Here is a 25419-nt window from a genome sequence, read left to right on the forward strand (position 1 = left end):
GCCTACCTGAAGCGCAGGTACGGTCTCATCAGCACCGGCTCTGACAGTGAGTCTCCAGCCGCCCGCTCTGAGTGCCCCAGCCCCTGCCTGCAGCCCCAGGACCTGAGCCTCCTGCAAATCAAGAAGCCCCGAGTGGTGCTGGCACCAGAGGAGAAGGAGGCGCTAAAGAAGGCCTACCAGCTGGAGCCCTACCCCTCCCAACAGACCATTGAGCTCCTCTCTTTCCAGCTCAACCTCAAGACCAACACCGTCATCAACTGGTTCCACAACTACAGGTGAGGCTCCTGGGCAGCAGCTGCTGGGAGGGTGGCCCGGGGTCGTGGCCACACTGCCTTCCCCTTCCTGTGGCTTAGAGGGAGCCCAGCATGGCCTCCGGGAAATGGGGAAACCATGTGCGTACCTGTTGAGATTTAGAAATAGGCAAACCTGGACGTGAATCCCAGCTCCGGTCTTCCAGCTGTGAGACCTTGGGCAAACCCCTTCACCTCTCTGGGGCTCAGTCTTCTGTCCTTGAAATGGGAGCCATGCCAGGATCTACTTTGTAGCATTGTCCTGAGGATTCAGTGGGCAACATGGAAGCATAAAATACCTGGCACGTAGTGTGTGTGTATGGCGGGGGTTTGATGTAATTATTGTCACTATCCTTATTAGGACCTCACCCAGCTTGCTCTGTGTCTGCCTCTACAACAGGACAGGGAATGGTGTTTGAGGCACAGGCCTGAGGAGCCCTAACTAACCACTGAGCCTCATGTAGGAGCCCTGATTTGAAAGCTCTTGGTCTTTCTCACTCTTAAAGTCAAAGGAGACCCCTCTGGCAGCCCCCCAGGTCCCTCCCACCCCAGGGAGCAGGTGATTCCTATTTCTGTGTCTGCCTCCTCCCACTCACCAGACCCTCCCCTCTGACCTGCAGTGTGCAGGGCTTCCTGGGGATTCAGTCCCACAGCTGGCTCAGGGCCTTCCCAGGCTGGTCCTTCCTGGGCGACTACAGTGGGGCCTCCGCAGGCCAGCTGAGAGCCCTACAGAGAAGGTTTGATGGGATTTTAGGGACCATCTCTGCTGTGACCCCCACCAAGCTTACCAACCAGGAAATGTCTCAGATGTTCATGTTGTACCAGAGAGGAAGTCCATTTATGCATTCCAGGGGTACAGAGAAGGTCTCTTAGTCACCAAGGGAAAAGAGGAAGGAGAAGCCTGAAGGGTGGAACACTTGAAATCTCCCTCTGCATGGCCCATGCATAGGCATCACCCAGATCTGAGTTCAAGTCCCACCTTGGCTGTGTGTTCTTGGGCGAGTCACTGTACCTCTCTGAGTCTCATGCCTATTTTACAGATAAGGAATCTAATACTTACCCCACAATTGAATTGACAATCAAAGAAACAACTTTGGCATAAATACATTGTATAATATGATTATTATCTGGCTCAGACCCAAAGCCTGCCAAATGTCAAATGATACAGGTCCTCACATCCTTCTTCCCTCCCTGGGGCATTAGGGATATCCTCTCCCCTCTTGTTCCCTATAGGAACTGAGCACTCCATTATTATCCAACATACTCATTCAACAAATATTTACTACATATGCCCAGTGAGCCAGGGTCTGAAGATACAGGGGTTGAAAGCCATCCTTGCCCTTAGGGAGTTTAAAATCACAAAGAGACCATTTCATTACAACCTATAAAACAGGAAGGAATAAGGGACTGAAAAAAAAAGGAATTCTGCTTAAGAAAGACTTTACAGAAGAGATGACATTTTAGGTGGGTTTTGAAGGATGAATAGGAGTTTGCACCAAGGAGCAGAGAGATTTCCACTCCCAAAGGAAACCACTCTCAAAGAATTATAATTATAGAATACATTATTTACTTTATTTCATTTTGTAAATGTTTATTGAGCACCTACTCTGTACTTCAAAGAGAACAAGACAAAGCCCTTGCCCTTAGCATCTCTTATAGACCAGCAGGAAAGTCACTATTAAATGAGTACTCGTATTAATATATCATTACAAACTGCAGTGAGCTCTGGGAAAGGTGAACAGGATATTTTGAGAAAAAATGTCCAGGGAGGCCCTGCTATAGATCTGGGAGTCAGGAATTGAAAAGACTATATTATGGTGCGAATGACTATTAGCCTGATATTTATACTTGATATACACATTGGAAGTTCTAATGGTGGTGCTTCAGACATTGAGGCATCCTAAACCCCCCTCACATCCCACCTCAGTGGAAACCAATAGGGTTCCACCCGAGCAGCTGTTCTCTCTTCTGGAGAGAACTGAGGGAGACAGAGTTCCCTGGGAGGGGGCCAAGTGGAGGGACCTGATGACCCCTTATAGTCCCTCCAGGCTCAGGATCCTGGGGTGAAGGCCCCATCCCACACCTGGGCAGGGAGGCAGAAGAGTGTAGCCAGTCTGCTGGGTTCAGAGCCCAGCTGCACTCCTTGCTGGCTCTGTGATCATGGCAATCCTCTGTGCCTCTCTGAACCTCGTCTCCCTTAACTATGGGAATGAGACTAGTATCTCCTCATAAGGTTATTATGAAAAATAAATGAAATGGTCTGCAAAAAAGTACTTGGCCCAGTGCCTGATACATGATAAGCATCCATTATTATGATACTTATTGCAATTTAGAATTGTTAGTAATATTTATCAATAATATATATTTTATTATTAATGTAAATGGGCAGAAGGCCGCAACATTGCAGGTGCTGAGGAAGCCCTGTCTTTCTACGACCTCAATGGGTCATTTGGCCTCTATGGCCCTCGTTGCTATTAGGAAAATAATAAAAGAGGTTAGACCCATTCCTGGCCCTCACTGCTTCTCCAGCAGCAGGGAGGTGGTTGAAGTGAAGATATGATGGGTTCTGGACTGGAATTTGGGGCACCCAGGTTCTGGCCCCAGCTCTGTCCCTGTGTGCTGTGGTGACCTGGACAAGTCTCCCCTTCTGGGCTGATGTCTAAAAATCCTTCCAGGAAAGAAAACAGAGAGTTACTGCCACAAACTAGAATCTGGGTTTGACTTGAGAAATGCTCTAGAATGGTGCTGTTCAATAGAAGTATAATGCAAGCCACATATGTGATGTAAAATTTTCTATTAGCCACATTATAAAAAAAAAAGAAACTTTGATGAAATTAATTGTAACAGTATATATTATTTAGCCCAGTATATAACCATTTGAACATATGGCCAATATAAAAACTTTACTAAGCTCTTTTACATTGTGTTCTGTATTAAGCCTTCAAAAATCCAGTGTATATTTTACCCTGACAGCACATCCCAATTCAGACTAGCCACATTTCAAGTGCTCAAGAGCCACATGTGGTCAGCGGCTACTGTACTGGGCAGCACAGGTCTAGATCATGAGCTTTGGAATCCAACAGCCCTGAGTTCAAGACCTGGCTCTGTCACTTACTGGCTTTATGACCTGGGACAAGTCACTCAGTATCTCTGAGTCTTGTTTCTTCCTCTGTGAAATAGGGATAATAATAGCACCAATCTTGTAGGGTTGTTGAGAGGACTTAGTAAGATGCCGCATGAGAAGCAGCTCAGAGCCTAGTGAGCCCCAGGGAAGTGGTTGGGTTCAAACTGCTGCTTGTGTAGGTTGAGTCCAGGTCCCCCATCCAGCCCCTCACTCACCACCGTCTCTGCCCCAGGTCCCGGATGCGCCGGGAGATGTTGGTGGAGGGGACCCAAGATGAACCGGACCCCGACCCCAGTGGGGGTTCTAGTGTCCTACTGCCAGGCCACTCCCACCCAGACCCCACCGCCCAGAGCCCTGACTCCGAGCCCGAGGACCAGAAGCCTACTGTGAAGGAACTGGGTCCTCAGGAGGGCCCTGAAGGCCTCACAGCCCTGAGCGCCCAGGGTAAGGCCCCAATGAGGATTAAGCAGGAACAGAGTGAGGAGGCTGCCGAGGAGGAGGAGGCAGGCAGCCAGCTCCGGGACTCACAGGAGCCGGGCCAAGGCCAAGGTTCCCCCACGGAGGCACGTCCCGACCCGCCAGGGGACAACGGACTCCCAGAGGCGGCCCCCGGGCTCCTCCTTCCAGGTGAGACCACCCCGGACCACCCCTCACTACAGCCGTCTCAGGAGAGCAAGCCTGGGGAACAGCTACACTTGGACCCTCAAAGTTTTAAGTCGGCCTCGGAGTCCTCACGCTGCAGCCTGGAGGTGTCACTGAACTCACCCTCAGCTGCCTCCTCACCGGGCCTCATGATGTCTGTATCACCTGTCCCCTCCTCCTCAGCCCCAATCTCCCCATCCCCACCTGGCGCCCCCCCTGCCAAAGTGCCAAGTGCCAGCCCTACAGCCGACACAGCTGGGGCCTTGAACCCCAGCACCAAGGTGAACCCCAACCTGCAGCGGCGGCATGAGAAGATGGCCAACCTGAACAGCATCATCTATCGGCTAGAGAGGGCTGCCAATCGGGAGGAGGCCCTGGAGTGGGAATTCTGAAGGCAGGGGTGAGGAGCTGAGGGCCACACCTGCGTAGCCACCTTCCCTCCCTCGCTCACTCTCCCAGACAAGGGAGGGGTGAGGAGGGAAGAACTCAACCATCAAAATGTGGACAGCAATGTTATGCCATTTACGTTTTTTGTTGTAATCCTAGTTACACGAAGTTGTGAGGGAGTGGACGGGGCAAGTGCCACTGCCTCCTCTTTTCAGCACCCCCTGCTCCAGAGAGCACCCTCTTCTCCATCCTGGCCTCTCTGCAGGAGGCAGAAGAAAAGTGGCACCGCAGTTTCACCTGGAAACTCCAAACTCTTTTAGAAAAATAAATAAATATTTATAGACCTCTTTTAGATATTTTAATAAAGGATCCTTCAGAATTTATTCCCAGCCGATGCTGTTTTGATATTACAGAGAGTTATAAAATCAGGATGCTGTCACAACTGTTGAGAAGTATACACTGAAGTTGTGTCATTTTTGCCACTAGATGAGATTAAAAGAAGACAATTGTTCAAAGCCATCACAAAACACTTATATAAGACTGACCAAAATTTAGCTAACCTTTGAACCATGGGTTTTTTTTCTGCATCTGTCTGTGAGACACAGCACATTGCTACTGCCCTTCTAGAAACCGTGCTGAAAAGGGAAAGTCCAAAAGACTCTAAATGAAAACCTTGATGCCGTTGAGGATGTGTCTCATTCTGATGGTCTGTTTGCAACCTTGATAACACAAAATAGAATGTCCTGTGCCGTCGTAAATATTGTAGATGTGGGCTGTGGCCAAACATCCTATCTGAGATGTAAACATGGTATAAAACAAACTGCTTACACCCCCTCTAATGAGAAACCTGTGGGCTGTGCAGGTTGGACATCCACCTCATCTGCAGACACTCTGTGTTTCTGGATCCTTTGGAAAGCCCGGCACGGGAGCAGGTGATTGGAGCGTGGCACTTAAGTCAGAGTGACCCCGTTCCCCAACCTGAATCATGGCCATGGTACAGGAGGCTTTCCCACTGGGTTTCCAGAGCAAGACTGTGGCCACCATCTTCCCCTCCCTGTGCTTTAAGGAAAATGATTGGTATTGGTAGTCCTACAAGCACCCAGCACCAAAAAGTAAATTCATCCAACTAGAGGCCCCAACTCCCCTTCCCGCCATCTTCTCAAGTTGACCGTAGTGCAGTTTTTGGAAGGCATCTGCAACTCCAAGTCCATGCAAAAGAAAGCAAGAAGGTTGAGTTCACCACACCATAACCACTGTATCCCAGTCTTCAGGTCCACCCTCCTGCCTCCCAACATGTGACTTTCTGGGACTCAAAGACTCAACCTCCCCCTTGGAGAAACCTCCCTCCAGTGTCTTTGTCCTCATGATTGCTAGGGAAAGAGCTCCCAATTTGGATGGAAAGGCCACCAGATTGACTGTTGAATTTTTCTCTCCTGTTTTATTTTCCTTTTTCAAACTGTGGGAAAGCTGACTTGGGTGACTCCCCTGCTGAATCCAGAATGATAATGAAAGGGTGGCCATAATCAGTGCCAACCCAATGCCCGGGGGATAGATGGCCGGTGGGGCTTTCAAGGCTGCAACAAGCATTTTGAAACCCAGCCAGAAAAACCCAGTGACCTGAAGGGGACAAATGAAGACTGTTCCAGAAATCTCAACTCTCATGCACCCAGCCCAGGCTGCAGTCTCCACACCAGTCAGTGAAGAACAACGCAAACCCTGCAGGAAAACCTCCTTTTCCGTACACCCAGGCTATGCATTGAAGTGTTTTCCACTGTATACATTTTTATCCAGATGAAGGTATTTTTATATTTTGACAGTAGGAAACAGTGACCAATTTTCAGAGTAATCAAATCTGGAACAAATGAAACATCTCCTTTTAGCCACCACCACCCTATCACAATTAAAAACTGTGGGGAAACATACCACTTTTTACTGTTGAAACCCACACAACATTGAAATCCAGACTTACACACAAGACTAGGATTCTCAAAGAACTAAATCTGGCTTTTGTGTAACGGGATTTGATTAAGCACTTAGTGTAGTCTTTTGACCACAGGAATCCTGTTGTACCTAAAGCCAGCAGACCCGTGAACATCTTTGTTAGGTTCATGTCCTATAACGGTCAAAACAAAACAAAAACACACGAAACCGTTTCTATGAGAGATTGATGAACTTTGTTTAAAATTTTAAAAAACAGGAACACATTCTGTATATGCGTCACTCAATACAGAATTGGATAATAATGTCTGGGTGTCCTCCTTTGTTCTGGAGCTGAGGCTGCACACTGGGGGTCAGATCTGGCCCTCACAAGTGTTTTACAAAACAGTATTTTTAAAAATGGTTTTTAAATTAATTTGCCACTATTAAAATATGGACACATGTCCCATAAGAATTGCAGCTACTGGCTTCTCTTGAAAACCGTAAGATCTGGCCACACCAGATGACAACAGCTAGCTGGGGAGTGGCTTCTCCCTTTAGACGGGACACATGCCTGGGTTTACCTCGGTCCTCACCTGTGCCACCCACCTGGGGCCTGTGGGCATCTCTGTTGGTGATTATGCTGTGGGCTCCAGCAAAGGAAGATGGAAGGATTGGAATCCATTTGCCACTCAGTACATCAGGGTGGAAGCAGGTTAGACTCTGGGGCCTGGTATTAAGGAGCTAAGATCATACCTGCTCCCAAATCAGTGGCCACAGGCCATGACCCTAAGACCAACCAGATTACAGGCTGCACCTGCCTCAGTGGGGTGTGTGAATGGCAGGTGCCCCCAGCCTTGTGATGGGCATATGCCAAGAGGTGATCAACCCAGCATCTCCCCTTTCCCAGCTATATAGCCAAGGCCTCAGTTTCCCCTTCTGTAGAATGAGGTTATTACAGCAGCCAGCTCAGAGGTCATTATAAGGAATAATCATGCTTGTAAAACCCATCAGACAGTGTGTGGCACATATTACTTACTGCTATCACGAGTGGGGCTTGGGTTCTTTCTACCCATGATGGTGAATCTCTGTGTGCATCAAGTTGCAGAATTTTTTTTCCTCAACCAATAATGTCAAGAGAGTCCCCAGCGTGGCTTTAAACATTACTCACCCATGAGCCAAGGCCCCAGGGCATCCCAAGACAGACCTTTCCTCTTTGTCTGGAAATCTTCTGATTTGCCCCAGTTTTTCCACATGTCCCTGCAAAGGGAACTAAATGATTAATTGCCTCTCCCACTGGTTAGGATAACTAATTGCTCCAAACCTAGCAGATGGTTCCGTGGGATAACGGAGCACCCCATCAAGGACAGGAAGGTAGATGCAGGTTAGAGCTAAGGTACTCATTGGCCCAGGAACTTCTGAGCTAGCCATTAAGGTCACATTTCAGGAGGGCCTAGCCTTTGCCCAGAGCCAGAGGAAAAGGATGGGAGTCAGGAGCTCTGGGCATGGAGCCAGACCGCCTGGTTTCAGCCCCAGGACCGCCTGTTTGAGCCATGTGACCTTTGGCAAACACCGGAATCGCTCTGCCTTTAGTTTCCCGAGCTGTAAAGTGGAGATGATAATGGCAACTTCCTTAGGAGTTGGTTGTAAAGATTCAAATTAAGTAAAGCCAAGGACTGGCCCTTTGGACCCTTAGTTTGCAGCTCCAGAGAGGTCGGAAACCCCCAGGATGTGGCCCCATGGTGTGGGGGGCGGGGCAGGGGTGGAGGAGAAGCCACATCTGCACACAAGCCACCTAAGGATGTGCAGAAGCAGGTGCCCAGGCCCTGGGAACCAAAGACCCATTCTGGCTTTGGTTTTGACATTGTGTCTGCAGTCACTGCCCACCTGGAGTGGGAAATGCAGCAACAACACAGAAATGTAGGAATCTGAACCAGGGCTCACAGGGGAGCTGGGAGTGGAGAGACCAGAGAGCAATGAGAAGGCAGGGAAAACCTGAAGAAGGAGGTGGGTTCAGCTCAAGGGACAGAGGAGGGCAGAGAGCTGAGCTGGGAACTTGGCATCTGTTCCAGCAATAAGTACTCATTAAGTACCTACTGTGTGCACAGTGCTTCAGTGGTAGAAACGGGGTGGGAGGGACCATGAGAGCACAAGTAGTGAGGCCCAGGAAGGCTTCCTGGAGGAGTCGTGCCAGCTGACACCTGAAAGGCAATAGGAGTTACAGGAGAGGCAGAGAAGGAGGACAGAAGGAGTAGCAGGCAAGACATGGGATACGGACAAGAATATGGGGAAACCAGGCCATAGGAGGCAGGAATTCGAGGTGTGGGGTGGAGGCAGAGGGACCAGGACCAGATCTTGAAGCCCCTTGGGGCATGCTGGGACATATGCCTTTCTCCTGAGGGCACTGGGGAGCCATGGAGGGTGTGAGGCAGGGCATTGCTATGGTCAGATGTGCACTTTTGCAGGAAGTTAGGAGATTCCATCTGCCTGGGGAGACGGTGGGCAGAGGAGAGTGGCAGGGCCCACTCCCACCAATAGCCCTGACCCTCGGGCCTCTGTGGTCCTTACTTCCCACCCCTACCCTCCTTTACCTCCTGGTTAAGCTCCTCCGTTGGGCCTGCAGCCTGCTTCCCATCACCTCCTAGTGAACAAAAAAGCCAGACCTCTCTGGGATGACTGGCCCAGGACCACTGGGGCAACTATTCTAGAGATCAAGCTAAAGGCCAAGGCTATGTAATCAAAGGCACAGGGTGTGTGTTGCTATAGATACTGAACTGCCTTTGCCAGAACTTCTCCAAACACAAGAGCAGGGATGGGAACACGTGGCCAAGGCAGCTCCCCACCCCAGGTCAGCTTCCCAGGGGCCACAATGAAGAGATAAAGCAGATGATCTTAATGATCTGTGACATTCTTCTGCCCGGAGTGTGGTTAAGAGCACTGGGTTTGAACTCAGCCTGACCTGGGTCTGGCTCTCCAGTATCAGGTAATCCAGGGCCCTTCAATAAGACTCAGTTTCCTTATCTGTAAAATGGATATGATCAAAATAGTATCTACATACACTTGCCCTCTTATTGAATAAAAAATAACACTAAAACTAAGTGGCTTGAGACAATAAACATCTCACAATCTCTGGGAATCTGGGGGTGTCTTGACTGGGTGGTTCTGGCTTCTAGGTCTCTTATGAGGTTACAGTAAACTGTCAGGCAGGCAGGCTATTCTGTACCTGGAGAATCTGTTTCCTGGGTGGTGCACCCACGTGGCTGGCAAGCCAGGGCTGGCTTCGGCTAGGGGCTTCAGTTTCTCTGCAAGTGGGCCCCTGCACAGGGCTGCTCGGGTGTCCGAACAACATGGCAGCTAAAAGTCAAGAAGGCAGAGGCTGCAGTGTCTTCTGTGACCTAGATTTGGGAGATTTTCTACGGTCTATGACCACTGTCACTTCCACAGTATTTTCTTGGCCACAGAAATGATTTAGTGTTATGATTCAGTGTGGGAAGGGACTACACAAGGGTGTAGACACCAGGAATCAAGGATTATTAGGGGCCATCATGGAAGCTGGCTACCATACTGTCTTCTAAGTTTCTTTGAAGATTAAAAGCATTTCTTAAACTGGAATCCTAAAATCCCTTTGTTTCCTCTTCAAAATGCAACGTCCTAGGCCCTGTCCTAACCTACTGTACCAGAATTCCTAGAGCCAGGGCCAAGAATCTACATTTTTAGTAAGTTCAAATATGATGGGTCTCAGTAAACAGGGGGCAATCCTAATTCATTTGGTTTTATTTGGCCCCACTGTGTACATCAGGCTAGGAAGGATGCTGGTGAAAGATACGAACATAGGAGTTTAGAACAAATATCCACTGGGTGTCTTGTGGAGTCACAAACCAATGGGTTGAAAGAATTGTGATCCACCTAAAAGATGTGCAAATGGTTTATTGGGAAAATCCAGACACAACCTTGTGAAATCCAAGAGCAGGACGTTAGCCAGGCTTCAGGCCTTGTGTAGCATGTCCAGATGCACATGTTTTCCCCAGTTCAAAACTCCCAGACCCCACTTGGCTCAGCTTGTGTCTCAGGACCAACTCCTTCCTGCCCAAGCAGCCACAGGAGGGAGGAAAGAATCACACATGCTAAGGGGGCAGGGGCAGGGGGTGATGATGGGTATGCCCCTGCCAGGCCCTGGGAGGCTCACAGGAGGCAGCCTGGACTCTGCACTCAAGGAACTGTAGCCCAGAGGGCCTGGGTGTGCTGCCCTGGGATTTCTCAGCCCCACAACTAGAGAAGCAATGACAACAGCGCCCCTAAACAATGAAGAGAGGGTCATGGCAGCAGCCTCAGCACCCAAGTGCTTGCAGAGCTGTGTCTGGCAGGACTAGCCACGGCCTTGGCCTGAGTACAAGTAGACCAGGCCGAGGCAGCCCTGACCCCTCTTGTCAGGAGCAGGCAGCCATTTTGAAACCCTCAGTTAAAAACAGTTCATGGGCCCACCTTTTAAAAAGTCTGCATCAGAAAATACAAAATCTGCAGCTGGGCTGAAGCAGTTTATCATTTTGGGGCTCTGGAAGAGTTTCATTTTGGCTGCTGTGATTTTAGAAATTGGGACAAGTATCAGGGCCTTTTTCATAATGAGGTTTGTGTAAGGTGATGTAAGATGATCTGTGGAGGGGTTGAGGGACGTGGACAGTTGACACCAGATCCAGAGTAGAGACAAAACAGCCCCATCAAAACATACAAGGTGCAGGGCCAGCAGTGGGAGGTGGAGGGGGGATCTCTTCTTTCCATGTTTGTTCATTCACAAGAGGAGAGGTAGGTTTCCAGGGAAAGAATGAGCAACAGCGGCCCTCTGCTGTCTCAGGGAACCCCGTTCCAGCCCTAACCTTTACCCTACTGAGCTGACAACAGCCCCTCCAGATGGTTATCTACAGCCACACTCCTCAGAGGGAGCAGTTGCAGCCCCTCAACATTCATCCATTAAGAAACCTCTGGTTGTAAATAACAACAACAAAAAATCTCCCCTCAAAGCTTTAAACAAGGACATTTATTACCTCAAATAGCAAGACCTCCAGAGGCAGGGCAGGTTCCTGGGTTCACTAACCCAACAATTCGAGCAAATCTTTTAAGTGTATGCTAACTTCAGCAGGGAATGTTTTCCTTAGTGTGGCCTACTCCATGATCATAAGATGGCTGCCACAGCTCCAGCCACCAAGCATAACAGCCCCAGAGAAGAGCTCTTCACTGTGTCTCTTCTTGAAAGCAAAAAGACCCTTCTGCTCATATCTCACTGGCCAAAATCAGGTCACATAGCCATTCTTTAGCAGCTAAAGTCTAGCCAATTCCCGTTAAGTCAAATGGGAGCAGCACAGCTGATTGAATTTGACTAATAACTTAGGGTGGATGGATGTTGGGCAGCCAGCCCATAACTTGTGGCCTGACTTTCCTCCTTGAAGTTCTCATCCCCTACTCCAAGTGACTTCTCAGAATATTCCTTCTGAACAGGGACTTGAGTAAAGACTATTTCCTCTACTTTGTCATGCTTCTGGGATGTTTTAGTCATCCTTAGACATGTGCGCAAATACCTCCCCTGGGTCAGGAGGAAACACTGACATGATTAGCAGGTAGGTACACAACACTTAGGGTTTTGATCAACTTCTCTTCCTCCCCCCTCACTTGGCTCCAAGGCAACAGCCTGTTACAACTGTGACCTCCCTCTAGAGCTGGCTTCCACTATTTCCCCCATTCTGTGCCCCATGCCATGCCCTGCAGTGGCTGTGTTCACAAATGCCACAGGCAGCACCCTGACTCAGCATGTGTGGGGAGCCACTTCCCCAGCTCCCATCTGTAAACTGTGGTCTCAGGAGAGGTGGGAGGAATTACTCAGCATGTACTAGATTCTCACAAGTTGCATGATTCCCTGACCTTAGTATTTTTCGTTCCTTATTCTTGAATTTTTCTTGTCTGATAACTGTAGGTTGCTTTCCAAGCCACATTTTCCTGAATGTGCATGACTTTTTCCAGGCTGACAAGGGAGCCACGTGACCCAGGCTCTGCGCCCACATCAGGAGGACCTAGGGCCTAGCCCATCATGATGGGGGACCTTGGGCCAGCACCTTCCCATCTGGGACTCTCACTTTCCCAGCAGAGGTTTGATGAGTCTAAGATACTTCGCACAAGTACAGCCACCATCTACCCTGCTCTCAGAGCAGACATTGCTAGTCAATTGCAGGACTTTTCCCTCTGAACTAGCATGGATGTCAGAACCCTCCTCACCCCAGGCCCCAGGGTAGGCACCATGAATTGGCCAGTGAGAGCCAAGTTTTGACTCTTTCATTTGCCATTGCTGGCATCCCTCCCAACTGCCAGGCCTCCAGCTCCCAGCTGATCCCAGCTGACTTTCAATTCCTCACCTTCCCCCTGCCTTCTCTCCCCTCTGAAAAGGGGCTCTGCATCTCCATTTCCCCTCATTACTCTGGAAGACTCTGCCCTTCTTCCACAGGATTCCAGAGGTTTAAGTCCCTACTCTAACTCTTCTTGGCTATGTGAACTTGGCAGGCTGCTTAACCTCTCTGAGCCTTAGTTTCCTCATATGTAAAATGGGACCAGTATCTTTTCTAACACTTTAGGAGAATGTGCCTGATGATGGGGCATCAGCGATGGGGCCCAGAGGGCCCTCAGCACACACACTAGTCATGCCTCCTGTAGGGCCTGCCCCTGACTCTGCCGGGAAATCAATCAGGAAATGTGATGGGGGAAAATGATACAATTCAGCCATTACTTGACAAACTTTGTTTATTTTAGCCTTTACATCCCCCTCCCAGGCTGCCTGATTCTCTCCCACTGCCCATCTGGATGCAGCCCCACCCCATCTTGTGCTTTTGGGGATGTGGGGAGTCACAGGGCACCGTACCTTTAGAGTTTGTAAACTACGCCAGGACTGGGGCCAGAACTCCACGCCACCAGCTGTGTCCGGCCAGGATATGGGCTCCGGGCACCTCCTAACACCCTGGAGACCCAAAGCCTATAGACAAAAGCCACCATCCCTACCCACCACTTAGACTCGGGAGAGAGGGAGTTGGGAACCGTACCGAGGCTGCAGAGGCGCCCGCCAGAGGATAGGACTTGCTGGGGAGAAGGTAAAGAACAGGTGACACCACTGAGGTGGCTCTGCCTCCAGGCAAGGCTCCTGGCCTGCTCCCTGGGGACAGTGCCAACCGTCCCCTCCCTCTGCCACCCGACACCCAGGCCAAGCCTGGAGCCAGGGCACCCTGTCCCTTCCTACCAGCCAAAAAGAAACAAAAGCAGTGAAAACACCATGCTTTGTTGCTAGGAAAAGCCACACTAAGTATTAAAAACTAAGACTGTGGCCCCAGGTGACTGAGCCAGCACGGAGCTGGTGACTGCAGACACACAGCTTTCTATTCTTCCTCAAGCCCCAAGGTCTCCAAAGACAGCAGGAAGGGACCCTGGGGCAAAGCCTGTCTGTCACCAAGAGGGACCCACTGGGGAAATAAATACATGTCCTCATAGGGTCCCTGATGTGGGCCACTGAGAACTGTAAACATGACCCAGGTTGAGGGCCAGGGGTGTGCCAGCCCCCCAAGACCCTCCCTGGAGGAAGAACAGCCACTGTGGTGAATGAGAACGGTAAAACTGCAGTTGGCCTCAAAGCCAAGTGAGATCTGGTGTGCCCATCAGAATACTGGGGCGGGGCAGGGCCAGGGCTGTGATGGAAGGAGGGGGTTCCAGAAGCCAAGCCTGGCTTCACGGCCACCTCTTTGCCACCACCTACTCAGTACCTGGACTCTTTCTGGGCAGTGAGTCAGCTCATGGCCCTCCCAGGGGCACCTGCTGGAAAGTCAGCTTGAGGACAAGGCTGCCCCGCCCCAGGACAGGCGGAAGTGTGGCTCCAGGAAAAGGAGCCTGAATATACAGTTACGGAGTGTCAGGAGAGCGCGTAAGAGCTGCCACAGTAGCCCAGACATGGCCCAAGCTGGAGGGCCACTGCTGCGCCAGGAGCACCACCTCCAGGCCTGCCTGAGGCCCGGGACAAAGTCCTGCCTCGGCCCCACTCCCAGCCAGCAACTTGGACTGGTGACCTCCCGACACCAGCCACACATGAAAGCCTGAGCCTACTCCGCCTATACGCCCGCTGCTTCTGGAGGCAGGCAGGTGGCCTGGAGCCAGGCCAGGGCCCCCCCCAGCAAAGGAGGTCAGGCCCTGTAGCTAAGCCTCCCATCCACGTGGAGGCCCAGTCAGGAGCCACTGTGACCAGGGCTGACCGGGCATTTGCTTTCAGGCCACAGATCCGGCAGGCTCCAGTCTCCCCGGATGGGGCCTGTTGCCAGCAACAGGCCTTAGCTGGGTGATCTGGTCCAGTCCTCGGGCTCCGTGACACTCACCCGGGCCTTGGGTTCTCCGTAGAATCAGGCACGTGGCCCCTCTGAGTCACACAGTCCTAAAGCACCCCCCCAGAATCAAGCATCTCCTTGGAGCTTGAGTCCCCAAAAACCAGGCCACGCAGGGACCTCAGAGCTGACGTGTGCCATGATCTCCCTCAGGACCAGGTCCCCCAGTCTCTCAGGGCTGGGTCTGGATCTGGAGTCCCTCTAAAGCCAGGACTCTTGGTGACCTCAGGGTTGACCTTGACCACTTCCACTCAGGTTGGGTACATCTCTTCAGGGCTGGGCCTGGCTCCTGAGCCACTGGCTCCTCAGTGCCCTGACCTCCTGCCCATACCACTCATGTAGCTGGGAGAAGGAGGCCGTGTCCAGAGGCCCATTGGGTGCTGAGGCCCGCCGGCGAGGTGGCAGTGGTGGGGGCTTGGGACCAGGCCGGGAGTCAGGAGAAGTACCCACGGGGGCAGGGGATGGCTCAGTGCTCCAGACAGCACAGCCATTCTCCTTGGGTAGGAGGGTACGGGGCCGGCGTGGCAGGGGTGGGCAGCCCCCTGCCTGCATGGCAGCCAGCTGCTGCTCCAGCTCACGCACCACAAGCCTCAGGTAGTCAAAGCTGGCCCGTGACAGTGCCTTCACCCAGCCCTCCATGGCAGCCTGGTTCTCTGCAGCCAGCACATAGGTGCGGGCCCGGGCCCCGGCAAAGCGCACGGCAAAGGCAAACTCCTCAGTGGCCTCCACCAGCTCCACGGTGCAGCCCTCCAAGATGATGACACCCACGGGCTCACGGCTGGCTGGGTCCTCAAAGTAGAAGAGCATGTTGCCACGCAGCACAAACCAGCGGCGGTGGTAGGCCGTGTGCCGGCCACCCTTCTTGTACAGGAAGCCTGCATTGTCCACTGGGGCATCACAGGTGGCATAGAAGGCCAGGCTGCGCTCATTCAGCTTCATGGTGGTGAGGCTGGGGCCTGCGGGAAGTTTGGGGCCTGTCCCCCACCAGGACAGCGGTTATTCATATGGCCACTGCCACTGGGTCACCCATCACCTCACCACGACCTTGCTTGCAGCCACTCTCAGCTGCCAGAGCACTCGACACCCCTCTTTCACAAAAGAGGAAACTGAGGCTCAAAGAGCAGAAGCAACATGCCCAAGCTCACAAAACTCTTCAGGAGCAGAGCCATGACTCAAACCCAGGTCTGACTGGCCCCAGAAGCCAGGCTCGTAACCCTCGTGCTGTCTTACCCCTGCAAAATAATGTTGAGGGTTCCTACTGCATGCCAAGCATTATATAGATTAACTCATTTAATCTTGCAACAAACCTTAGTTAGTAGGGATTAGCATTACTCCCGTTTGACAGATAGGAAACAAAGCACTGAGAGGTTACTCACTTGCCCAAGGTGACAAAGCAAATTGGGCAGAGCTGTCAAACCTAGGCCTCATTTGGGCAGCTGTTCCCATCATTCCCAGGCATCAGACCTATGGGCCTCTGGTGGTACCTTTTAGGTGCCGGCTTTGATTTCATAACTCTGATTTGTCTGTCCATGAAATGGGGATATGAACAGAACCTATTTCAGAGGGCTGCAGGGACTTCCTTCACCAAACATTTATTAAGCACCTACTCTGTGCTAGGCACTGTTCTAACACTAGGAATATGGTGGTAAACAAGATAGAGGGACTGCCCTTGTGGTGCTGACATGCTAATGGCAGGTGGGGGGCAAGGCAGACAATTAATAAACAGATACAAGATGTCTGCCAGATGTCTTTGATGCTGTAGAAAATATAACACAGGGAAAGTGTCAGGAGTGCTGGAGACAAAAGTGTTTGATTTTAACAAGGGGTCATGAAAGGCTGTACTGAGAAGGTGACATTTGAGCAGAGACCTAAAAGAGGTAAAAGGGAAAGCCCCTGGAATCTACTAAGCAGAGGGAACAGCAAGTACAAAGGCCCTGAGGTTGGGACCTGCTGGTGTGCTTGAGGAACAGACAGGAGGCCAGTGAGGCTGGAGCAGGGTGAGGAAGGGAAGAGGCCCAAGAAACTGTTACAAAATAATCCAGACAAAGGGCTCAGGGTTGGCCCACACTTACAGGGAGGGAATGCAGAGATACCATGCACTCACTGAAAGCAGAGTCATCCACTTCTATAAGCTTGGCCCATTGACTTTTTCCGCCTTCCCCAAGGATTACATGATAAGGGCAACACTGGCCAGGTAGGACTTACTGGGAGGTGATATGTGAATCCCCAGTGTGGCTACACCATCCCTTGGGTTTTCCCATGGCCACTCTGAGGACCCATCTCACAGTCCTGCTTCACAGACTCACTCTACATAGGACAGTAGCTACATTTTTCAAGAGACAAAGTACATAAAGTCCCTGGAATACAGTAGGTGCTTAGTTAATGTTCATTCCCCAGTCTGGGTGGTGCCTTCCTAAGGGCCCAGAGGAATGAGGTACGGCTGGAGGATCTCCTGGGAGCAGTGGGGCCCAGCTAGGCAACCTGACCCAGGGCGGAGGGGACAATTGCTTCCAACCAAATCTACCTCATCTAACTTGCCTAGGCAGTCAGGACAGGCTTCTGGAAGAGGCAACATGAGCCATAATTTAGCACCTGAGATCAGCCTGTCCTGACCCCGCAGCCAAGGCAAGCCCTGAAAGCTCAGAGTGTCAGAGTGTTTAATTCCTACTCTGCCTCCTCAAGATGTGTAACTGCAGACACGGTCTGCCCTTCTCTGAGACTCAGTTTCTCTTTCTGCAAAACAGGGCTCATGCATTCTCTCACACAGCCCAAAAACCCAGCCCCATTTCTTGTAGGAACTACCCACCCTGTTGCCCCATTTCCCTCCTACCTCTCAGGCCACTGCTTGCCTCCTGGCCCTCTGCCCAGTCTGGTCTCTGCTTGTTCTTCTCTGGGTTAGAATGTCAGCTCTGTAGTGTCCAGACTGCATGACCCCGGGCAAGCTTTAAACCTCTCTTAAGCTCTGATTCCACATCTGTTAAAATGGGATCATAACAGCACCTAAGTCCAGGTTATGGTGACAATGGCATAGTGACTATGCAGAAGACGCTGAGCATGGCGCTGGGCATACAGTATATGCTCAGAAGCGGTTGATGTTCCCATCAGCTGATGCTCGCGGCCTCCCTGAATGCTCCTCAGCACTCTCAGTCTCAGCAAAAGGCCTCTAACTTCTCCCCCACACCACTCTGACCATTCTAGTCCAGATCATCCCCCTTCAACCTCTTCTAAATCAGTAGCCTCATCTCCGCCCACTGCCACCCACCCATTCCAGGCCCCCATCATCACCCACCTGGAGGCTGCAGGAGCCTCTTTGTTGGTCTCCCTGTCTCCACCCTTGCCCATTCCCTGTCCACGTTCTTCAGGGTAAGAGTCAAACTTCTTCCGAGGCCCCTCCCCTAGCCCCAATGAAATCCACTCCCCAGAGGGATCTTGTTAAAACTAAATCCCACCACATCCCTCCTCTATTCTCAACACTCCCGCGGCTCCCTACTTCTCCAGGAAAAAACTCAGTCCTCCCACGGCCTCCAGGTTTCCTTCCCTTACCGCTTTCGCCCTTGCGCATTTGGCTCCGGCCACCCTGGCCTCCTTGCTGGTGCTGAAGCACACTAGGTGTTTTTCCACCTCAGGGCCTTTGCCCTGGCTGTTCCCTCTCCTGCAATGCCCCTCCCATACTGCTACATGCTTCAGTTTCAGCTTGAAAATACTTCCTCAGGGAGGTCTCCCCCCACAGTCACTGTCCACCCCAACTTAAAGTTACCTGGGTCATTTTGCCTTTTGTAGGAGGGAATTTTTGTCTGATTTTTGCCTGGCATGCAGTTGGTGCCCAAATACCTGTAGAATGAATCAGAGAGTTACCTTCTTCAACCTCTCAACAGCTCCTTGAGAAGTAGTCTGTTCCCATTCCCACATTCATTAGAGGTGGGAACAGAGAGGTTGATTAACTTGCCCAGATGCTGTGCCCAGAACTGCATGCTCTTGGCAACATGCCTAAAGGGGATTTGTGGTCTGTCACCCCATTAAGACCAAATGAGGAGTAATTTCCCTCTTGCTCAGCTGCCCTCCTTCCCTACTCCCCAAATGGGGACAGCCTGGCCCAAGGTCACCAGCAGGCCCAGAATGAGGCTCTGCCCAAGGCCCCTGCCTCCTCCCACCCACAAGAAAGGGGAGGGACCCCAGGCTCCAGCCTCTGGGAGAGCCTGGTCCCCAACTTATCTCCTTATGCTCATACTGTTTTCCAAGTTCAGAGTGCACTGTGGGCATTGCTGACTCAAAGGCCCGTAGCCTGGCAGGAAGCTGGAGGGGAGATTGGTGTCTCTCCTGTCCCAGGGCCAAGTTCCCACCTCCACCAATCCAGGCTGGAGGGCCTTAAGAAAGTCAGTTCACCTTTCTGTGCCTCAGTTTCCTCATCTGTCAAATAGGCTGTGGAGAGGGTTCAATGGGCTAAACCAAGGAAAACCCACTGGCAAACTATGGAAAAGGCACCAAAAACACTACTGCTGTGCTGTGGGTCAGAATTTCCACAGCCTTATCTATACAATGAGAATATTGATACCTATCCCTCTGGGAGGGGTTGAATAAATTAATCCTGAAGAACCATCCTGCAAAATGCTTAGCAGGTAGTGAGCACTCGGGAAAGCTGTCTAAAAGGCAATTAGCTCAAGGTCTCCAGGGACACAGCCAGGCCTCTGGACTCTGGAGAAACTGAGGCATGGCGTTTCGGCACATTCACTCCGGGGGGGACGCAGCTCCTGGGGTTGAATCCAGCTGCCACAAGTGTACCCAGCAGTGAGCTTGGTGAAAGTGAACAGGTGTGGCAGATACTGGCAGAAAAACATGCTGAGAAGCCTAAGGGAGCCTGTCCGGTGCTGCCCTGAGCAGGGGCAACATGGATGCCAGGATCCACCTCCCCCCCGCCCCCCAGGCTCCAGGCAGCCTCACTGCCAGGGCAGAGGCTGGGTTCTCCAGGTCTGACACCGTTCCTAGCTGCTCTCTCTCCCTTTGTGCTCCTTAAAGAACAGCCAGAGTCCCAGGTGGGCTGGCCAACGCTAGAATGCGGGAGCCAAATGGAGGGCTTGTCCGTAGAGCTCCCCAGCGGCGGGGGACCCTTATGGGGCTGAGGGTCACGGGGCAGGTTTGCCCCAGGAAGCGCTGGTTCCTAATGGGGAGCTTACCACTGGCGTGGAATCGCGAATGGACACACCCCCAGCAGGGGTCTCTCGGGACGGCCGGGGGACCCCGAGGCTAAGGGCGGCCTGAGCCCTCTCTCTCCCGTGTCCTCCCACGGGTCCGTCCGCAGGTTACCCACCAGGCCGGCCTTAACTTGCCGTGCAGCCTAGGGAGGCGGGGGCGGGACGGGAGGCGCGAGGTCGGAGGACGGCCCGGCCATGGCCGGGACCCGTTCGGTAGCTGCGACGCGGCGCTTTGTCTCCGGGGCTGCCGGGCCGGCGCAGCCGCGGGAGAGCGCGACTCAGACGGAAGGAGGCGGGAGCAGCCGGACGGTCCGGGACCCGCGGGCGCGCCCCTTTAACCCTTCCCAACCAGCCTGCACTGGGGCCGCCCCCGCATTCTTCCCACCCCCGGATTGGCCAGCCCCTGCCAACCACTCCCCCATATTCGCCACGCCCCCGTGGGCCGGCCCCGAAACCACTCTTAAAGGGCCTGGTATCGGTTCACGAATCCCCGTGCCTAGTAAAGGAAATTCGGTTCCAGATAGCGCACTTCCAGTGGTAAGGACAGGGGTAAATCCGCCCGGAAAAAACATAGGGGTCCTGGCGGGGACCCCTGGCTGAAAGCCCGAGGCCTGGAGTCTGAGCTCCTACCTGGCTAGGGTTGAAAAAGCTGAATACAAAACATTCAGCGGTACTGACAAACTCGATATAGGACTGTATTCCTATGCCCAGGATGCCTGGCAACCCCTCCCCCTAGTTCTACAGTTGGCAGGCATGGGTTCGAGTCCGCTAAGCCTCTAACTCACGTGGACCTTACAGAACTCGCTTCTCTAGGCCTGTGTTTCCAGGTCTGTAAAAACAATCATCTTATACAAAGTGCATGGCACACAGTAGGCGCTCTCAGCAATTAGGAATTGCTCTTATGTTTGTCCTAAAGAGCACAGTTGCACCTCCCCGGACCCTTCCTGTTCTTCGTCCCACCACACCCCAGTACTCAATCGCTGTCCAGTCCTGGCCTGAGGGCAGGAGAGAAACAGGACAGACCAGGGTCACCTACTCATTCTACAGCCTTTTATGAAGCGCCTACTGTATGTGCCAGACACTGTTCCTGGATCAGTCAACAAACAAATATGTAAAAGTGATTTGCACTAGGAAGACTGTCAGCCATGGTAGTGGTGTAGAATGACTGGGAATGCCATTTTAAACAAGGTGGTCAGAGAAAGCCTTTCTGAGGGGCAGAGACCTGGAGGAAGTGGGAAGGGGAGCCATGTACATATCTGGGCAAAGTGTGTTTCAGGCAGAGGGAACAGTAAGTGCAAAGGCCCCGAGATGGGACCATCCCAAGCATGTTTGAAGAACAGGGAGGAGGCAGTGCGGCTGGAGCAAATTGACCACGTGGAAGAATAGTAGGAAATGAGGTCAGAGTATTGGCAGAGGCAGGTTGCTTAGGGCTTTGTAGATCACAGGAAAGATTTTGCTTTTGCTCCTAGAAGAACGGGAGGCTCTGGGAGGGTTTTTGAGCTGAGGAAGGACATGATCTGTCTTAGGTTTGATATGGCCCCTGGCTGCTATGGGGAGGATGGACTGTAGGGAGCAAGGTCCAGGCAAGTGATGACAATGGCTTTAAGCACACAGAGGCCGTGGAGGTGGAGAGAAGTGGTTATCTTCTAGAGCCTGCCTGAAAGTGGAGCCCTCACAGAGAAAAGTAGGGCCAAGACCTGCGATGTGGAGAGACAGACACCTGATGATACCTGATAACCGCTGAGCTGTGGAATCCAGCTGTACTCGATGCTGCCATAATTCCTCTGCCAGAAAAGGCAAGCTGGAATTTCCCCCAAATCTAGACGCTGTCCAGATAAGGCAAATGCCAGGCAGAAGGGCCTTGATGTGGGAGAAATTTCCCAGAGGGTTTGTGAGTCTTGGCTCTCAAAGCCTCTGATGCCAGGGTTGAGGTCTGACGTAGGGGAAGGAGGCAGAAATCTGAGAGCAAGAGCCCAGCAATTAAAAAATATATATTCCTTATTATTTAATTTTTTAATTGAGGTACAATTCACATAAATAACCATTTTAGAGTGAACGTAACATATAACATGATTACTCGTTGATAACATGGTATTGTATATGGGCTAAGAGAGTAGAACTTAAATGTTCTCACCAAAACACAAAAACAAAAAACAAACAACAAAAATATATATGGTGATGAATGTGTTAATTTACTAGCTGGGAGGAATGTTTTCACAACATATGTATATATCAAATCATCATGATGTATACTTTTAAATATCTTATGATTTGACTTGTCAGTTTACCTCAATAGAGCTGAAAATAAATAAAGAAAATAAAAAAATACAGCTCCCCAAATGTAAAGTCACCAGCAAAAAATAAAATAAAGGGAACAATTCAGTGACAGTCCATTCACAATGGTGTGCAACCACCCACCTCTGTCCAGTTCCAAAATATTCATCCCTGAAAACAAAACCCTGTACCCCTTAGCAGTCATTCCCATTTCCTCTCCCTCCAGCCCCTGGCAAGCACCAGTCTGCTTTCTATCTCCATGGATTTGCCTGTTCTGGACATTTCATATCCATGGAATCATACAATATGTGGCCTGTGTGTCTGGCTTCTTTCACTCAGCATCATGTGTTTCCCAGATTCCTCCATGTTATTACAGCATTTGTCAGTATTTCATTCCTTTATGGCGAAATAGTATTCCATCAGATGGACAGGCCACATTTTGTTTATCCTCTCATCAGTTGATGGACATTAGACTGTTTCCACCTTATGACCACTATGAACAACTGGGTGTCTTTGTGGCTGGGAAATTAAGAGGCCAGAAAGCAGAATTTGAGAACCAGAACTGGGTGGCTGCCATTACTGATCCTGTTGATTTTACCTCCAAACCATGTCTGAATCCATTACTTCCCATCTCTGCTACCACTTCCCCATCCCAGGCCACCATCATCTCTCACCAGGACAGTTGCAGTCGCCTTTATGCAGGTCACCCTTCTGCAACCCTGACCCCTGTGCCCCCTGAATCCATGTTCTGTGGAGGGATCCTAGTAAACTGAAGTCAAAGTAAGTCATGGTACTCTCTTGCTCTAAGCCTTTCCATGGCTCCCCATTGCCACAGGAGCAAGTCCAGATCCTCCCAGCAGTAACAGGCCCCTACTGTCGTGGCCTCTGCCCACCCCTCCTGCCTCCTCACATGCAGTTTCCTGTCCCTGCTCTCTCAGCTGCAGCCACCTGGCTTCCTGCTTTTCCCAGAATGCACCATGCTGTGCATCCCCTTCCAGGACCCATCCTTCAAGTCTGCACTCAGCCATCTCCTCTTCTATAAAGACACATGACCCCCAAGCCCCACCCCACTGAACCAAATGCCTTTGTGTCCCCCCATCAATCATTCTTTCAAGAAATATTTACTGAGCACTACTGTGTCCCAGACACTAGGCACACTACTTAAAAAGACAGACAAGTACATGTATGTTCATAGCAGCACTATCCACAATAGCCAAATGACCATCAACAGGAATGGAGAAATAAAAGATGGTGTATCAATGGGATAGTATTCAACCTTAAGAAGAAAACAAATCCTACCATTTGCAACAACATGGATGGAGCTGTAGGGTATTATACTCAGTGAAATAAGCCAGATGGAGAAAGACAAGTACCAAATGATTTCCCTCATTTGTGGAGTATAACAACAAAGCAAAACTGAAGGAACAAAACAGCAGCAGACTCACAGACTCCAAGAAGGGACTAGTGGTTACCAAAGGGAAAGGAGTGGGAGAGGGTGGGTGGGGAGGGAGGGAGAAGGGGATTGAGGGGTATTATGATTGGTGCACATGGTATGTGGGGATCACAGGGAAGACAGTGTAGCTCAGAGAAGATGAGTAGTGACTCTGTGGCATCTTACTACACTGATGGGAAGTGACTTCAATGGGGTATGGGGGGGACTTGATAATATGGGTGAATGTAGTAACCACAATGTTTTTCATGTGAAACCTTCATAGGTGTATGGGATACCTTAATTTTAAAAAAAGATGGTGTATATATATTAAATGGAATATTACATAGCCATGAAAATGGACAGGGTGCCCATGCATGCCACAAATAGATGAACCTCAGAAACATTAAGTTAAATGAAAGAAACCAGTTCAAAATGATCATATATTTGAGTGATTCTATTTAGATGAATTATCCATAATAGAGAAGTCCAAAGAAATAGAAAGCAGATTGGTGGTTGTCATGGACTAGGGCAGGGGAGAATGGGAAGTTACTGCTCAATGGGTATGGGGTTTTCTTTTGGGGCAATGGAAATGTTTTGGAACTAGACAGAGATGGTGGTTGTACACCATTGTGAATGTGCTAAATGCCACTGAACTGTTCCCTTTAAAATGGTCAATTTTATGTCATGTGAATCTCACCTTAATGAATAGTTGGAAAAAAAGAAAAAGACAAGAGCTTCTGCCCTCTTTTACCAGAGGGGGAAAATAATGAAGCACCATTCATACAGTGCATTAGATGAAGTTAGGGTTCCAGGAGAAAAATAAAGCAGGGAAGAGCATATGAATTGTGAATGAGGATGGTGGAGTTGCCATCTTAGCCGGGAGGGGCCAGGGAAGACTTCCCAGAGAAGGGGCTTTTGAGTAAAGACCGGAAGGAAATAAGGGCACAAACCATGCAGATATCCAGAGGGAAAAGCATTCCTGGCAGAGGGAACCGCAAATGTAAAGGCTCAGAGGCAAGAAACATACCAGTATGGCTGGATGAGAGAGAGCAAGAGGAAAGAATGAGATCAAGAAAGGCTGTGGGCTCTTCTCAGAAGGCTAAGAGACAAGTGGGAACCTGCAAAGGAGGCACAAGGAGCGAGGAAGAAACCGGAAGAAGCCAGCTGTAGGTCGTGTACCTGGCTTTGATGACTGCACCTAACCCGCGACAGCCCTCCTGCCCCATTAGGAAGCAGGTCCATGAGGGCAGGGAGTTTTCTCTTTTGGTCATTTGCTGTGTCTCCAGAGCCTGGCACAGTGCTCGGCACCAAGTAGGTGCTGGGTGACTGGGACATGAGTCAGGCAGGCACCAGTCCTCCCAGGAAGGCATCCACAGGACCCGCCAGCATGCATCCAGATATCGGCCTCCCAGCCTTTCCCCCCTCTTTGCTCAGCCACAAGCGGGGGAAGACGGTGGTCCAAGCTGCGGTCTGAGGCAGAGTCAAATCTCCTTCCACAGCAGCTTCCCCACCCGAGAAGGGGGCAGACCAGCCGGCCCCAAGAAGGAACTGAAATCGTCCTCCACCACAAACACGCTGGCCCAGGCTGTGGAGAGGGGCGCAGGCGGGAGGGCGGTGATAGGAAAAGCCAGACTACCCCCACTTCGAGGGCAAGCACCCCGCGCCCAGTAGACGGTGAAGAAACCAGGACCTGTGCAGTCAGCCTAGGCCTGGGTCCTGGGTGTAAGTGAATTTTGTTGGAAATGTGGAGACTTGGGAAGTCTTGCCA

General features: G+C 51.1%; 2 protein-coding genes across 25 annotated transcripts in view; one reads left to right on the forward strand and one right to left on the reverse strand.

Annotated features, from left to right (window-relative positions):
• CUX2 (cut like homeobox 2) overlaps positions 1-8127 on the forward strand; it is a 245999-nt gene extending 237872 nt beyond the window's left edge. For 18 of the 20 annotated variants that reach the window (XM_073222286.1, XM_073222290.1, XM_073222276.1 and 15 more), the window contains 2 exons: positions 2-275; positions 3647-8127. In XM_073222286.1, coding sequence (XP_073078387.1) covers positions 2-275; positions 3647-4448 — 1076 coding nt within the window. In that variant the 3' untranslated portion in view covers positions 4449-8127. The remainder of the gene's footprint in view (position 1; positions 276-3646) is intronic. The other 2 variants (XM_073222295.1, XM_073222296.1) reach the window with 2 other exon arrangements.
• A 4995-nt stretch (positions 8128-13122) lies between these two features.
• Positions 13123-20269, reverse strand: PHETA1 (PH domain containing endocytic trafficking adaptor 1). Of its 5 annotated transcripts, none has more exons than XM_073222612.1 (4): positions 20081-20266; positions 18514-18587; positions 17587-17730; positions 13123-15730 (listed from the first exon to the last, which is right to left on the reverse strand). In XM_073222612.1, exon 4 carries the CDS (start codon positions 15693-15695, stop codon positions 15027-15029), a length of 669 nt encoding a protein of 222 aa, XP_073078713.1. In that variant the 5' UTR covers positions 15696-15730; positions 17587-17730; positions 18514-18587; positions 20081-20266; the 3' UTR covers positions 13123-15026. The 5 variants fall into 5 exon arrangements, with proteins under 5 accessions (XP_073078713.1, XP_017521488.2, XP_017521486.2 ...); XM_017665999.3 differs by having other exon boundaries at positions 20062-20266; XM_017665997.3 differs by having other exon boundaries at positions 19928-20266.
• Between the last annotated feature and the right edge of the window lie 5150 nt (positions 20270-25419).

Source organism: Manis javanica, chromosome 15 (assembly GCF_040802235.1).
Source record: "Manis javanica isolate MJ-LG chromosome 15, MJ_LKY, whole genome shotgun sequence".
Lineage (NCBI taxonomy): Eukaryota > Metazoa > Chordata > Mammalia > Pholidota > Manidae > Manis > Manis javanica.

What these genes read in the sequence shown, in the direction of transcription:
- PHETA1 (XM_017666000.3), bottom strand. Translation starts at nt 15,695, where the DNA reads ATGAAGCTGAATGAGCGCAGCCTGGCCTTCTATGCCACCTGTGATGCC.